The 15,849-nt window shown below is 43.0% G+C and overlaps 1 protein-coding gene across 1 annotated transcript; it reads left to right on the plus strand.

The window, feature by feature from the left end:
• Positions 1 to 1,421: 1,421 nt before the first annotated feature.
• On the plus strand, positions 1,422 to 12,265 carry LOC311163453 (G protein-activated inward rectifier potassium channel 1-like; the record flags this gene model as incomplete). Its single annotated transcript, XM_084222307.1, has 3 exons — positions 1,422 to 2,072; positions 9,842 to 10,058; positions 11,585 to 12,265. 3 exons carry the CDS (start codon positions 1,422 to 1,424, stop codon positions 12,154 to 12,156), a joined length of 1,440 nt encoding a protein of 479 aa, XP_084078433.1. The 3' UTR covers positions 12,157 to 12,265.
• Positions 12,266 to 15,849: the final 3,584 nt, after the last annotated feature.

A 15,849-nucleotide genomic window follows, 5' to 3' on the forward strand; every position in this document is an offset into this window, starting at 1 on the left:
CCCTCCCCCAAGCTGCCGCGGCCTGAGGGGCGGCGGAATCGCCCCAGAGCGGCCGTTCGCTGAGAAATCGGGGCCTCAGCACCGTCAGGGTTAGCGGCTGCCAGCTCCGCTCCGGGGGCTCGCCCCAGAGCTGGCGGCTCCGGACGCGGCTGTCCCCGGGGAGCTCCGTGCGGACCTGGGCGCTGCCTCAGCCCGACCTCCGGAGTTCCCTTGTTGAAGTCACCCTTGGGGACTGTCAGGAAAGTCCAAAACGCCAGAGGTCTTTGTCCAAAAAGGAGACATAGGAGTCCTTTAATTTATTCGCATAAAGGAAGAGAGTTCACTGGGGCAGAGCGGGGTTTTCTCTCTCGGGATTTCAGAGGACTCAGCCTCCCTTTTATCCTAACTCCTGGCAGCACGGTGCCCTGCTCCTTTCCCCATTGCTGAGGTACCAGGAGGGTGCAGCCTTCCCGAACTGCCTACCCCATATCCCCCCCTTGAACCTGGCATTTATCCCAAAGTTCAGCCTTGTGCAGACCCGTGCCTATCTCAGGAGCCAGACTCTAGGCTGGTAACAAACCTGCTGCCCAAAGTGACTAGAGACATTAAAACCCATTTCAAAGATGTTAACATCCATATCTTCGTCTATTAAATTATTTGTAAAGACATGAGTAGTTAATTTAGTAGCCAGCACAGGCCTGTGTTTTGGAACCAGTATGAGAATAATGTTATTAACACACTGATGGTTTTGCTTGTCGCTAAGCAGTGCTTATCCTAAGCCAAGGATTTTTGTGTGTCTCATTCTCTGCCAGTCAGGAGGTGCACAGAAAAGATGAGTGGCAGGATAGCCAGAACAGGTTATAGACAGCCCAAAGGACATTCCACACCACAGAACATCACACATATATAAATTTCAGGAGTTATTGAAAGGAGCACTGACAGGAATTCGGGGACAGAGTCTGCTATCATTTGCAGGTGGTGTGATTGTATTGTGCATCACTTGGGTGTTTTTACCCTGGGTTTGTGTGAGCTCGAACAGACACCTGCAGCGCTGGACCCGCCTCGAGCCCCGGCTCTCTCAGCTCCATCCCAGCCACTCCACGGCACGGCACGGCACGGCCCAGCCCGGCTCTCCCCGCCCCATCCCAACCCCTTTCTCCCCGCCCCATCCCGGCTCTCCCCGCCCCAGCCCAGCCCGGCTCTCCCCACCGGCTGCGCGGTCCTGCTGCCGTCTGCCCTCTCCAGCCGCCGCTGCTCCGACCCTTCCCCTGCCCCGCTGGCGATCGGGCAGCGCTGGCAGCGCCGCTCCGGCTCCGCGGGCACCGCGTTGCTCCCCGAGCCCCGGGGGCTGGCGGCCGCTGCGCGCAGGCAGCGCGGTGCGCTCAGCCTCCCGCCCCGCCGCATCCCCGGCGTGCCCGCCGAGCCCCCGGGCAGCGGGCGGCATGGCAGCCGTGCGCAGGAAGTTTGGGGACGAGTACCAGGCCGTGGGCCTCGCTCGCTGCAGCGCCCGCAGGGAGCGGCAGCGCTTCGTGGACAAGAACGGGCGCTGCAACGTGCAGCACGGCAACCTGGGCGGCGAGAGCAGCCGCTACCTCTCCGACTTCTTCACCACGCTGGTGGACCTCAAGTGGCGCTGGAACCTGCTCATCTTCCTGCTGACCTACACGGTGGCGTGGCTGGTGATGGCCTCCATGTGGTGGGGCATCGCCTACCTGCGCGGGGACCTGCAGCAGGCGCACGGTGACACTTACAGCCCGTGTGTGGCCAACGTGTACAACTTCCCCTCCGCCTTCCTCTTCTTCGTAGAGACCGAGGCCACCATCGGCTACGGGCACCGCTACATCACGGAGCGCTGCCCCGAGGGCATCGTGCTGTTCCTCTTCCAGTCGCTGCTGGGCTCCGTGGTGGACGCGTTCCTCATCGGCTGCATGTTCATCAAGATGTCGCAGCCCAAGAAGCGAGCCGAGACCCTCATGTTCAGCCGCGCCGCCGTCATCTCGCAGCGCGATGCCAAGCTCTGCCTCATGTTCCGTGTGGGCAACCTCCGCAACAGCCACATGGTGTCTGCCCAGATCCGCTGCAAGCTCATCAAGGTGGGCCGGTGGCACTGGGTGGCACAGGGCACCTGGGTGGCGGTGGCGACACGGGCAGGGGGTGGCACAGAGGGCAGGAGCGTGGGGATCCTGCTGTGCAGCCGCTGCTGCCGGTGCCCGCTGGCAGCTGTGCCCTGCCCCGCGCTGTCCCTTGGCAGGCGGGGCAGAGAGGATGTGGCTGGGGCGGTGGGAAGGACTGGGGAAGATTTTGGTGTAGCTTTTGCAGCAGGAGCCATGAAAGAGCCAAGCAGGGGTAGGGGAAAGGTGTCTCCTCAGAGTGCCCCCAGTGGGTTGTGGGGCTGGCAGAAAGCCAGGCTGGTCAGGATGGACGGATGGATGTGTCAGGATGCAGGACAGCTCCAAGGACGGGTACTAAGGCATGCTGCTTAGAGATAATGGCTGGGAATAAGGAATTGATTTGTGGTGGTATTAAACGAGGATAAAGATCAACCTTGACCTCCTCTTCCTCTTGGGGAAACTTGGTGAGCTTTAAGTTGCAGCCCCTTGTCCCAGTGTTCCACCTCACAGCATTTCAGAGGGATTGTATAGATGCTCCTTTGATTGTCACCAGTATCTGTTTATTAATCACTGACAATGGCCAGTAGAATTCAGAATGCAAGAAAACTGGGATTCAAAAGAGATCATAAAACAAAAAACCAACCAAAACCAAACCACAAAAAACCAAAATAATTACCCCAAAACAAACAAACAAACAAACAAAAACCCACAAGAGTTTGGCAGTTACGAAGGTCGAGAAGATAAACTGGGCTAGAGCAGAATGGAAGAAAAACACTGAAATTCCAAGCAGCATAGCATCTCACAGCAGCTATGACTTGTCAGGGGAGCATGCTTGGTGAGGAGCTCTGTCTGAAGCTCCTAAGCTGTCAGAATCTGGATCCCAGTGATGAGATTAATTTCAGGATATCATATTTGAGTGTTATAAATGTTCTGTACTCTATCTGGTAATTCTCTCTGGCCTATTTAATAATCTCCATGCATAAGCATGAAGCAGTAGGTGTTGGGGCAGTGGTAAATATGAATGGTAAATCTGAGTGGTAAATCTGTTCTGTGCTGAATGCTAGACTGAGCTGTGAATTTTTCTTGCTACATAATGCCACTTAAAATGGAGAATCTGCTAAGATTTAAAAAGAAGTTGTGTGTATATATATGGGAACAAGCTGTGAGCAGTTACATTGGAGCAATTTTTGTAGGAATTGGACCCCAGCTGAGCCGTGGTTTTTGTTGCTTTATCCTCCAGAAATCTCCTCTAACGTATTTAATTCTATCATTCAAAATGGAATGCAGGTCAAAGTGGAATAAAAGTGGGGTCACACTGTATTTTTACAGAGAGGGCAACTTATTTTCTTTTGAAATAAGACACCAAATATACAGCCTGATGTCCTTTCTGCTGACAATTCTATTGCTACACAATGCTGGTGTGCAGGTGACTGGGCCAGAAAGCTGAAGGACATTTGATGGAGCTGCATGACCATTGTCTTAGGATAGCTGTTTTGTAGGCCAGACAGTGAATCAGTGAGAAATTCTTGATTTTATTTTTTTTATTGTATGATCATCATGTTGTCTTTGAGCTGCTTTGTGACCTTTGACAAGCACAAGCTATGAACAGAAGAAGATTTAAAATTGAGTGTGCAATAACTGCCCCCTGAGTCCTCATTTCAAGGTGTGGCATTGGTTCCCATGTCTTTGTGTAAATCCTTGTCACTGAACTGGACACTGGGAGCCACTGGTGGCTCTTCAGGTCACCCTTGAATCTCCATCAGCTGCTTTAAAGGAACTTTTTGTGTCCTGTAAACTTAGGGTGAACGTGCCAGAATTTGCTTGCTATCTTCAGCAAATCCTTTTTGTGGTTTGGGCTGTGCCCTCTGTACTTCCCTGCGGTGCTGCCAACAGCTGATCTTGCTACACCTGAGCAGGTGGCCAGGATTTTCTTTTGTACTGGTGCCACAGTGAAGGGATGTGAAGAACAACATCACATTTTTGTACTTGAGCTGGGAGATACATCCAGCAGTGAATGTGGTGTTTTGCTGAGACCAGTGGAGCTCTGAGGATTTACCTTTGTGCACTAACCTGAGTTTGTCTGAGCAGTATTTCCTGACAGTGTGGTAATGCCCTGATCCATTCAGGGGATTAAAATGGTGCTGCCACACTGGGCTGGCTTTCTTTGGGTCCAGGGGCTCTGCAGCAGCATGGCAAAGTGATACCATGCAAAAGTCTGAGGTTCTATTTAAACTGAGTTGTGGAGAGCTTGGAAAACAGTCACAAGATTCATTGTGTGTGTTTCAGCAAAAACTTTTCCAGAAATCCAAGTCTTTCTTTTACATTGAGTGCTAGAGAAGCTAGGAAAAGTGAAATCCTGGGGTAAGAAATAGAAAAAAAATCTGTTTGGAACTAGCAGGTGAATATGTACAGTTTCAGGTCCTGGACCTTTCTAGTGTGCCTAAGGCAGCAGCCACCAGTATGGCAATCAGTATTGATTTTATAAAACTCAATCACAGTACACATTTGTACCTCCTCTTGATGTAACTACACATCATTGATAAATATGGTAGTGTTGATATGTAAAGTTGTCTTTATGGTGTTTCAGCTAGTATAGGAAATTCTGGTTCAGAAAGTTGAGGAATCTAAAATCATCATTGCCTGTTTTCAACAATAGTTTTAAAATGTGCTACCATTAGTTTCAAGATGTGCTAACAATAGCTTTAAAAATACAGTTGTGAAGTATGATGGGCACAGGGCAGTGAGCTTTGGGTTAGAACCAGCAGTGCCTGTTCTTTAGGCTGTACTTACTAACAGCTTTAATAGGCTGAGAGCAAACAAAATTGTACCAGAAACTTTGCAGATGGCAGGTAACAGGCATTGGAAATAAGTAAGAAGACCCATTATATTGTGATTTCAGTAAGCTGATAAGTAGGGCAGAAAGTGCAAAAAAAAAGTTTTTTAATATGACAGAATTGTTCAGATTGGAAGGAACTTCAGGAAATTTGTGGTCCAACCTTGTGAAAGGATGGTGAGCTGGGAGAGCAGACCAGGTTACTCTGGGCTTTTTCCAGTATAGTTTTGGAAACCTCTGAGGAAAAAAAAACTGCACAGTCTTGCTGGGCAAGCTTTTCCACAGCTTAACTGTCCTCATGATGAAAATGTTTTTCTTCAATCCAATCCAATCCAATCCAATCCAAACTTTCCTTGTTTCAGTTTTTACCTGTTGTCTCTCATTCCTGCCAGGTGCCTCTATGAAAAGCCTGGCTCTGTCTTCTTGGTCATGTTCCTCTGTTAGATCCCCCTCCATCCTCTGCTCTGGTCTGATCAAGCCCAGCTCACATAGGTCAAATTAACAACTAGAATAAAATAAAAAGTAGCACTGATCCTAGGAATTATCTGTGGAGCTCCAGGTGTAGTGTCACAACTGAAAAACTCCACACAAATCAACAATGGTATCAAAGTAGCAAAATCCTATTATTCCATTTTTCAATATACTTTATATTCCAGTAATATAAAAGATAATAACACTTTTTGCAAGCTGATAGTCTGAGTGTGGGGGAGGAGCAATGAGCATGTACCAGTTTAGCATTTTATAGATTTTTTCCTAGATATGTTTCTCTACAATATTAAGCTTGATGGTGCTCCATCTTTTGAGTCCCACTTTTTCTGCTCCAGTACTAAATTAGTCCCCCTGGATATCAAAACATAATTATGTGAGTTCTCTAATGAGTGAACAGGGATAATAATAATAATAATAATAATAATAATAATAATAAAACTGCAGCATGTGCAGTTAAAGGGAGATATGCATGCTTATGCATAAACAGGGTTTAGAAAAGCAAAGAGAATTAATAAAGGATTGGAGTGAAGCTTTAAAGAGCAGGATGGATTTGTTCAGACACTAAAATAGACTAAGTGGTGATGCAGTGGAAGTCTGCCTTGCAATAAAAATTGAAACAAAGATCCAGTGGCAGAAAGTTAAAGACACAGGAGTCTTTTTTTCATGTTAAATTTTTTTTACTTAGCTGTGAAGCAATTAACCTTTAGAAGAATTCTTTGAGACTTTTAGATTATCTATCTCTGACCACATTTAAATTGCAAGCTAGGGCATTTCTAATTAATTGTTCCCTTTTTCAATGTGTATTAATCTGCAGAATTTACTTGTCTTTGTGTTATGTGGATGGTCAAAATAAAGAGTCACAAGTGTTCCTTCCAGACTTATTCCTGACATTTTATGGCCCTCTGTCTTCCTGTTTTGTGATCCTTTGGGTAAAGCTGTAGATGTTAAACAAAGGTCACTGGCTAGGAGGCTGAACCTGTTCAGGCCATTAAGCTCTCTTCATTCAGGTTAACCTATTTTTATTCAACAAACAAGTTTAAAAATCCTCCATGCCCTGCATAAATCAATCCTGCATGTAAGATACTGAATACCTCAAACACAACCTTCTGCTTTCTCCCAGATCTGTTACCTCTAATCATCCTGGCTGGATTTGTTTATTATTGAATGGATTTGATTGAAGACTCTTCCACAAAGAAAAATGGTGTGCAGATCAAACAGTTTTCAAGTCAGGGGACAGTTTGTGCAAAATGGCACATTTTTGTCTGGGTAGATGTATTTGATGAAGATTTGGAACAATTTGAGATTTAGATGTTGGCCCATGCAGGTTTTTTACCTTGGAGCAAAGATCATACCTGGGCAATCAGTCTGTGCACCCACTGCAAGAACAGCAGCCAGGCAGCAAAAGCAGTGTTGGTCTGCAGCTTTGCTCTGCAGGAAAAGGGAAAAGATGTTTTTGCAGAAGGCTGATTCCACCTTTGCATATAACAGACTGTCATGACTGCTGTGGAAGTGTTGATCACTTTTATCTCACAGCACTTTTACCTTTCAGATCATAAATAATTTGTGAAAATGCATTCACATGCAATCAGCTGATATTTTCTCTGTCTTCATCAGCAAAGGAGAAACTGAATCTTGTCCTCCTGGGTAGGAATGTGCCCTGGAGTGACTAAATTATCTTTTGGCTCCTTAAAAAAGGATAAAAGCTCAGAAGTTTCTCTCCTCAATTAGGTAAAAAGACACATTATAGGACCTTGGGGACTTCACCTCAAACTTCAGGATAGCCAATTGGACAGAGGCCAAAAGATAAGCAATTCACTAGAAAAAGAAGAGAACAAAGGAACTAATGCCTTTTGTGAGGTGTTTTACCTGGAGCAAGAACCTCTTGCCCCTGGCTTGGGTTTTCTCTGTAAAGAGCTTTGTTATTTTGCCTTTTATTAAAACTTTTCTGTTTCCAACACTGCCACAGAAGCCATCCTGCTGATTTTATGTCATTTGAAGTGGCTGAGCTATCTCAGGTGTGATAGAGACCTCCAAGAGCTCAGAAGAGCTGGCTCAGGGCAGGGGAGAACTTTGTTACTTAAGACAGGAAGAATATTTCTTCCTCAGCAGCAAAACAAGCAGGTAGCACATGGATGAAATCAGGGATTGTATTTAATCATGAGCTGTGCTCCAGCTGCTGCCTAGCTGGGTATGTAATCTCCAGTAAATACCAGGCAGTTATAAAATCAGCATTTTTAAGGTTCAGGTGAAGGAGGGAGACAATATGAAGATATAGACTATTTGCTTGGGGATTTTCTTTAAAGACAAAAACTTAACAGAACACTAGTCAGATCTGAGTTGATGGAAAACTTCTGCCTTTGGCTTGCTCTCAGTGAACAATGTTCCCAAAATGCAACACAATTAAAACTATCTATTTATTCATTTATGATAGTACAACTTATAATAATATTAGTAGAAATATAGATAGTATAGATAATAGAAATATATCTAGATAGCAGAAATATAATAATATTTATTTATTTCTAATCATTAGTCATCTTGAAGAGTTAAGTGCTTTTTGATCACAAGTAAACAGGAAAGAGTTGAAATAGGATTTATTTATCAGCTGTACAAAGCTGCTAATTTTGGTGGGCAGTTTCCACCAGAGACCTTCTGAGCAATCCCATGAGGAGCTGCCTGGCCAAGTGATGTAATTTTTAGTCAGACTTTGAATACCAGGAAAATTTGGAGGGAAGCTCCTATATCAGTGTTTTTCTTGGACCCATGGAATGGTGGGAAGAAGAATGAGGCACTTTGGTAATAAATTCGTTGTTAAGGTCAATATGCAGGAGGTGGTACATGCAGGGGATGAGAGCATCATCAGCATCAGCTCAGGGGGTTTTGTGAAAATGCCACTTACCAGATGTCCTGTACAATTCCTGTGGTGTTTACCTTTGAGTTAGTACATCACAGAAACAACCAAAATTAGTAATATGCAAAATTCATGGAAGGTGAATTCAAACATCAGAATAAAATGTGCCCAGCTTGCAGATTTTGGTCTTACTAACAGGAACTTTTACCACAGGATATTCATGTTGAACATCCATTACAAGGCATGTAGTGTGTGGTACATGACATTTTGGTCAAAAATAAATATGTATTTAAAATATATATTAAACTATATAAAGTAAATATATGTTAAACACCTAAAGATATAAAATATATATAAAATACATAAATATAAGATATAAAATATATTCAAATATTAATTATATATTAGAATATAATTATAGAGATATATATATACGTGTCACAGTAAAGTTTACAGATGGTGATGAGATCCACTGGCATAATAAGAAAATTCAACCTTGATCTTGCATAGCAGCCTCACAGTATTTAGCATTATTTCATCTCCACAATGAAGCCCCCAGACCTACCACATGCAGCTGAAAATGTCATGCAAGAGACAGGTTTAAACTTTATTGCATTGTGTGGTACATGACATTTTTGTAAAAAGTAAATATATATTAAAATATAAAAAAATAAATATATGTTGAATACATAAAATATATAACATAGAAATGTATTTTAATATTATCTATTATATTTATATTATTGATAATATTAATATAAAAATATGTATTATATATATAATATTTATCTATAAAATATATATTGCATAGCAGCCTCACAGTATTTAGCATTATTTCATCTCCACAATGAAGCCCCCAGACCTACCAGATGTAGCTGAAAATGTCATGCAAGAGGCAGCTTTAAACTTTATTGCATTGTATGGTACATTTTTGTAAAAAGTAAATATATATTAAAATATAAAAAAATAAATATATATTGAATACATAAAATATATACCATAGAAATGTATTGTAATATTAATTAGCTATTATAATTATATTATTATATTAATAATATTTATATAGAAAAATATGTTTATATATATAAAATATATCTTTAAAATATATATTGCATAGCAGCCTCACAGTATTTAACATTATTTCATCTCCATTAGGGAGCCCCCAGACCTGCCACATGTAACTGAAAATGTCATGCAAGAGGCAGGTTTAAACTTTATTGCATTGTATAGTACATTTTTGTAAAAAGTAAATATATATTAAAATATATAAAAATAAATATATATTGAATACATAAATTATATAATATAGAAATGTTAATATTAATTAGCTATTATAATTATATTATTAAATTAATAATATTTATATATAAAATATATTTATATATATAAAATACATCTATAAAATATATATTGCATAGCAGCCTCACAGTATTTAACATTATTTCATCTCCATTAGGATGCCCCCAGACCTGCCACATGGAGCTGAAATTGTCAGGCAAGAGGCAGGTTTAAACTTTATTGCATTGATTTGATGCTTTGCCTCACACAGTGATTATTAAATCATCTTTTTCTCTTTAGTCCAGACAGACACCAGAGGGGGAATTTCTGCCACTGGACCAATGTGAACTGGATGTTGGATTTGGAACTGGAGCTGACCAGCTGTTTTTGGTTTCCCCTTTAACCATCTGCCATGAAATTAACTCTGAGAGCCCCTTTTTCTGTCTCTCACAAAGATCCCTGAGGAGTGAGCAGTTTGAAATCGTTGTCATCCTCGAGGGAATCGTTGAGACCACTGGTAAGACTTTCAATAATCTGCATACTCTGATTTCTAATCTTTGTTTCCAGTGCTGATATTTTTAGCAAGGCAGCTGTTAGTGCTGGATGCTCCAGCATATCCTGCCATGTGCTGCAGAGCTCCAGTGGCTCTCAGCAGGAACAGAGACCTCCCTTCCCCACAGGGCTCTGCACTGCCAGTCCCCAAGGGACACAGCCTGCCACTCTGTGTGCAACAACTCAGTGCTCTAGTGAGGCTTTTTTTCAAGGATCACCACTCTGAAAGAAAGCTGAACTTTAAAAGTTGCCAGTGCTGCAAAATTCCTTTCAGCCTAGTGTGGTATTTTCTGGGTCCCCAGCATGAAGGAGCAATTGAGAATCTGACTCCATGTTCTTAGAAGGCTAATTTATTATGATATGATATGATATGATATGATATGATATGATATCATATCATATCATATCATATCATATCATATCATATCATACTATACTAAAACTATATTAAAGAATAGAGAAAGGAAACAGAAGGTTACAAAGAATGATAATGAAAACTCATGACTGACTCCTCAGAGTCTGACACAGCTGGCTGTGATTGGTCATTAATTAAAAACAATTCACATGTTGGATGAACAATCTCCAGACCACATGCCAAAACAGCAAAACAGGGAGAAGCAATCAGATAATTACTGTTTTTATTCTTTGAGGCTTCTCAGCTTCCCAGGAAAAGAAATCCTGGCAAAGGGATTTTTCCAGAAAATATGACAGTGACAGCCAAGCTTGCATTTCCCACACTGTAAGAGTCTGGCAAGCAATAGTTCTTTCTCCCTAGAAACAGTATTAATTAATCTCTCAAAGCTAAATTGGGATTGTTCAGCCTGGAAAAGGGAAACTTTGGGATGACCTAATTGCTTCTAATACTAGACATGGTGAAGAAAATGAATTCTGTCCCACCTGAAACCAGCTCACAAGCTGATACTGTTTGAATTTTACATTTTGCCATGGCTTGGTTGGAAGTCTGCACAAAAATTTAGTCAGTCAATTAGAGGCACTCCACTAACTGGACAATCAGAAGATGATCTAGGAACAATTGCCTCATTTTAGAACCTGTAAAATCATTGGCTTGCTGGCTGAAATTGATTTTTATCTGTCAGTCTCTGGCAAGCAATAGTTCTTTTTCCCAAGAAACAGTAGTACTTAATCTCTCAAAGCTAAATTGGGATTGTTCAGCCTGGAAAAGGGAAACTTTGGGATGACCTAATTGCTTCTAATACTAGACATGGTGAAGAAAATGAATTCTGTCCCAGCTGAAACCAGCACACAAGCTGATTCTGTTTGAATTTTACATTTTGCCATGGCTTGGTTGCAAGCCTGTATAAAAGTTTAGTCAGGATTGGACAATCAGAAGATTGTCTAGGAACAACTGCCCTGTTTTATAACCTGTAAAATCATTGGCTGCAATTCATTTTTATCTCTCAGCCTCATGTATTTCTGGTTCCATGTGCCATTCTGCTTGCTGACATTGAATGCTCTTGTCCATTTGCCCAGGAATGACATGCCAAGCCAGGACCTCCTACACAGAGGATGAAGTGCTCTGGGGTCACAGGTTCCTGCCAGTCATGTCTCTGGAAGATGGCTTTTTCCGTGTCGATTATTCCCAGTTCCACGCCACCTTTGAAGTCCCCACTCCTCCTTACAGTGTCAAAGAGCAAGAAGAAAACCTGTCCCAGTCATCTCTCTTGAATAGTCCTTGTGATAAGAAAAGCAGAAGAGAGCAGGTTTGTCCTCTTGACTGTGCTGATGTTACAGGAGAGAAGAACAAGCTCCCTGCTAAACTTCAGAAGATCAGCTCCAGGAAGGAAGGCCTTCCACCAAGAGCCCTGAGGATGAGTTCCTGTAACACAGAGAAGACTTTCAGTACTGGAGATCTCTTGGAAATTCAAGAAATAAGTCCCATCTCTGATGGTGAAGGCAGTGATCACAGGATGCAGCTGAAAGCCTTGAAAAGAAATGCCAAGGCTCTGACTCAGTCCACCAGCGAGCTCGAGTTACAGAAAGATTTTCCAGGTATGGGTGCTCTAGAGGTGAAATTGGAAGATCATTTCCCTGCCAAACTTTGAAAAATGAACTCTGATTGCTTCTTTAAGAGCTGGAGAAACAGAAGTTGTTGCTGATGAACTGCATTTGAGACTGCTGCCCTGGAAGAGTTGTTTCACAGTAAAGTCACAACTTGGCTCTGCTGCTTTCAGGAAGAATGATCCTTTTTGTATAATTGTTCTGTACAGATCCAGTTTAGGTGTATAACAGGACTTGGAGGGGCAATGTGGTTTTCCCCTGTCATGCCAAAGAGATTCCTGCCCTGATGATGCTTGTCAGCATGCTCATTGCAAATCTGTCCTGCCTTCCATGTATGCAGATGCTTTTCCCCAAAGCAAGGATCCCATCCTTAGTCACAGATGGAAGCAGGAGGGGTGTAACAGCAGCTGGAACCTGGTTTTGTGCAGCTCAGGTCCTGGACTGCTCCTGATGGGCAGAACAGCAGAACACAAGAGGAATTTGTGACACTGCTCAGTCCTAGTCCAGCTGTCTCTTTGCAAAGAGTCTTTCCTGGTCCATCCTTCTTTCCCAGTGGCTGTGGCACGCTCCCCTGTGCTCCCAGTGTCTCACCCATGCTCAGGCAGGTGAGGAAGCAGTGTGCAATAACCTTTTGGGTCATTTGGCCCACATGAGGATCTTTATCCTGTCCAGAATTAGACCTCAGCATTTGATTTGGTGGATCACATGCTGAATTTTGATGGCCATATCACCACTCACTGTGAAGGAAACTTGAGATCAGTAGCTCAGCTTCTTGGCATGTTTTATACTGCAATTAAGTGACATTTCTGTTTGGAGACATTGTAAGTAAATAAATAAAAGCAAAGTGCTAAATAATGCTTTGTCATTACACATCTCAGAGTTTTACTAATGAATGGTAGTCTTTGATGTTGCTAATTTTCATTTTGTTACATTTGCCTTCTCCATTTATAGATGATTCTCAGTAATTTTGTAGATTTGATATTTATTGCTATTCAGCTCAATCCACCTCTGTCTGTGAGAGGGGCTTTTTCTTTCCTGGTTGGTAATAATTATAAACACACCCTGCTTTTTTGTAAACAGTGTTCAGTAGCTCAGCAGCCAGGGTGTTCATCATCAGAGCACTCTCAGAGAGAAGCATCAAATTCTGCTCTTGTTACACAGACAAAATTCAGTCAAATTTAATTTAAAGGGGTGGCAGTGGCCCTATTGTTTGGCAGTGCATTCCTTGGTGATAATATGATGTATCCAGGCTAGGAATATCTTGGCTTGCAGAACTCACTATTTCTTGCTTTTGGTCTGTCTGCAGTGGGAGCCTGGAAAATGCTACTTTATGCAGGGATAAGATGTGCTGCTTGTTGTTGTTTATCTGTTCTCAACATGAATTTCAACAATATATATGTGCTGAAATCTGTATTTTTATTTATCAACTGTATTTGTATGGAGTACTTAGATGACAGCATGAAGTCTTAAATGATGATGACTCTCCCTACTCTCCAGAATTGCCAAAATCAGTATAAAATAAAATTACATCCACCTCAGGTCTCAAGTGTGCTTTGCTCACGTGCATGTGTGTGTTGGCAGGAGAGCAGCTCCAGGAGATGAGGCCCCATCCTTGGGCACACTACCCAGAGTAATAGTATTAATTAATTGTTAATGAGCAACAATGCAAATTATCAATGAGTTGTCCAACTTAGGGGCCAATTCTTTTTACACTGCACTTATAAAGCAGTTAAACCTTCTCATTTCTATACACACTGACAAATAATATTAACTTAGATAAAAACTAATTGGACCCCAGAGCACTTCACCATAGGAGAATGGGTGAATACAGATCTATACAGAGCACATAAAATGTTGAATTAACACATTCTAGGCAGGTGCTCTTTACAGTGAAATGCTCATTACAGCATCTCCCTACTACCACTGAATGACAAAAAGCAGTACTGCAATAAAAAATTAAAAAAAAACCCACAAAACCCCAAACCAAACAGAAAACCACAGAGGCACACTGACACTCCACACCCATGCTGACACCTGATGATGAAAAGCAGCACTAAGAAATAAAAGGATTAGGGTTAGGTTAGAGAAGAGTGGTGAAGATGCTCAGTGTAGGGAGAAACATGAGGCACCTTGCCAGAATATTCCTTGTGTGTGTGACAGATGTGGAAGCAGTCTGAGTGCCAGCAGCGTCTGCAGGGGAGCTGTGCACTGGTCACATATCACAGTAGGGGTGGCTCAATGCTCTTCTGTCTGCCCACTGCTCAGAAATCCTTGCTGCTGGCTGTGAACTCCTCCTCAGCCCTGAGTCCTTCTGGAACACTCTCTCCTTGTTGTATTTGCTGGAATGCTCTGATGAAGGCAGGAGTGGTGAATCAGGCAACCCCAACTCTGGGAATGATTGGCACCTGACTCCAAGGCTTTGGAATGCTGAATGCTCTTTTTTATTAAAACTCTATTATATTACATTATACTGCACTATATTTGTACTACAAAGAATCCTAAAGAAAACTCGTGACTGTCTCCCAAGTCAGGACACAGCTTGGACCTGCTCAGCTAATTAACATAAACAATTATTGTTTTTGCAGGGATTGCCCCAATGAAGGCAGGAATGATGAATCTGACTCCATGTTCTCAGAAGGAGAATTTATTACTTTATAATGCTATATTATATTAAAAAATACTATACTAAAGGATACAGGAAGGATACTTACAGAATGCTACAAAGATAATAATGAAAACTTGTGATTCTCTCAAAAGTCCTGACACCCCTTGGCCCTGATTGGCCAAAGAGTGAAAACAACTCAGAGCAGAATGCAATGAACAATCACCTGTGGGTGAACAATCTCCAAACACATTCCACATGAGCACAACACAGGAGAAGCAAATGAGATAAGAATTGTTTTCCTTTTCTCTGAGGCTTCTCAGCTTCCCAGGAGAAAATCCTGGGTAAAGGGATTTTTTCAGAGAACGTGAATGCCACATCTCCCAAGTCACGAGAGAGCCCAGTTTCAAGTCCCACACCCAGGCATCCCCCTGATGGGCAGCACAAAACTGTTCCCAGCTGCTGTCCTCAAGAGCTGCAGCCCCTGTGACCTTCATCCCCTTCTCTCATCTTTGTTTTGCTGGTACCTGGCTTGGGACTCCTTTCCTTGCACAGGAGACTGGACTGGACTGCAAACACGTGCTAACAGTGCCTATAGGCAACTTTATTTCCACAACTAAATCATTTTCAGCATTTGTGTGCATGCAGAGGAGGAAGGTGGGCAGGACAGAGGACACCTTTGACCCTGAGGCTGCCTTTGGATCAGCAGGCACTGCCCCAGTGTCAAGTGGTCATGGTCCACTGCAGCCTGCACTGGATCTTGTTCATCCTGCTGCTCCTGTCTTGTTCCCCATGAGGCTCTGCAGCATCTCGTGCACCTGAGTTAAGAAGTGCTGCAGGACCTGGTACGGATGTGGAGAAGGCATGACAGGTTGTGTTGGCATTGGCTCAGCGAAATTTAAAGTCAAGGCTGGCTCTGGCATGGATGTTCCAGTTGGGGGATAAGTACTGGCTGTGGTAGAGCAGCCTGCCTCTGTTGGTGTTGGCTGTGGCTCCTCAGAGGGGGTTGAGCTGAAGGTTGGTGCTGGTGTTGGAGTCCCTGTTTCAGCTGGCTGTGGACATGAAGTAGAACAGCCTGATTCTGTCGGTGTTGGAGTCACTGTTTCAGTTGGCTGTGGACATGGAGTAGGGCAGC

The sequence above is a fragment of the Fringilla coelebs genome, assembly GCF_963513975.1.
Source record: "Fringilla coelebs genome assembly, chromosome: 27".
NCBI classification, from domain to species: Eukaryota; Metazoa; Chordata; class Aves; order Passeriformes; family Fringillidae; genus Fringilla; species Fringilla coelebs.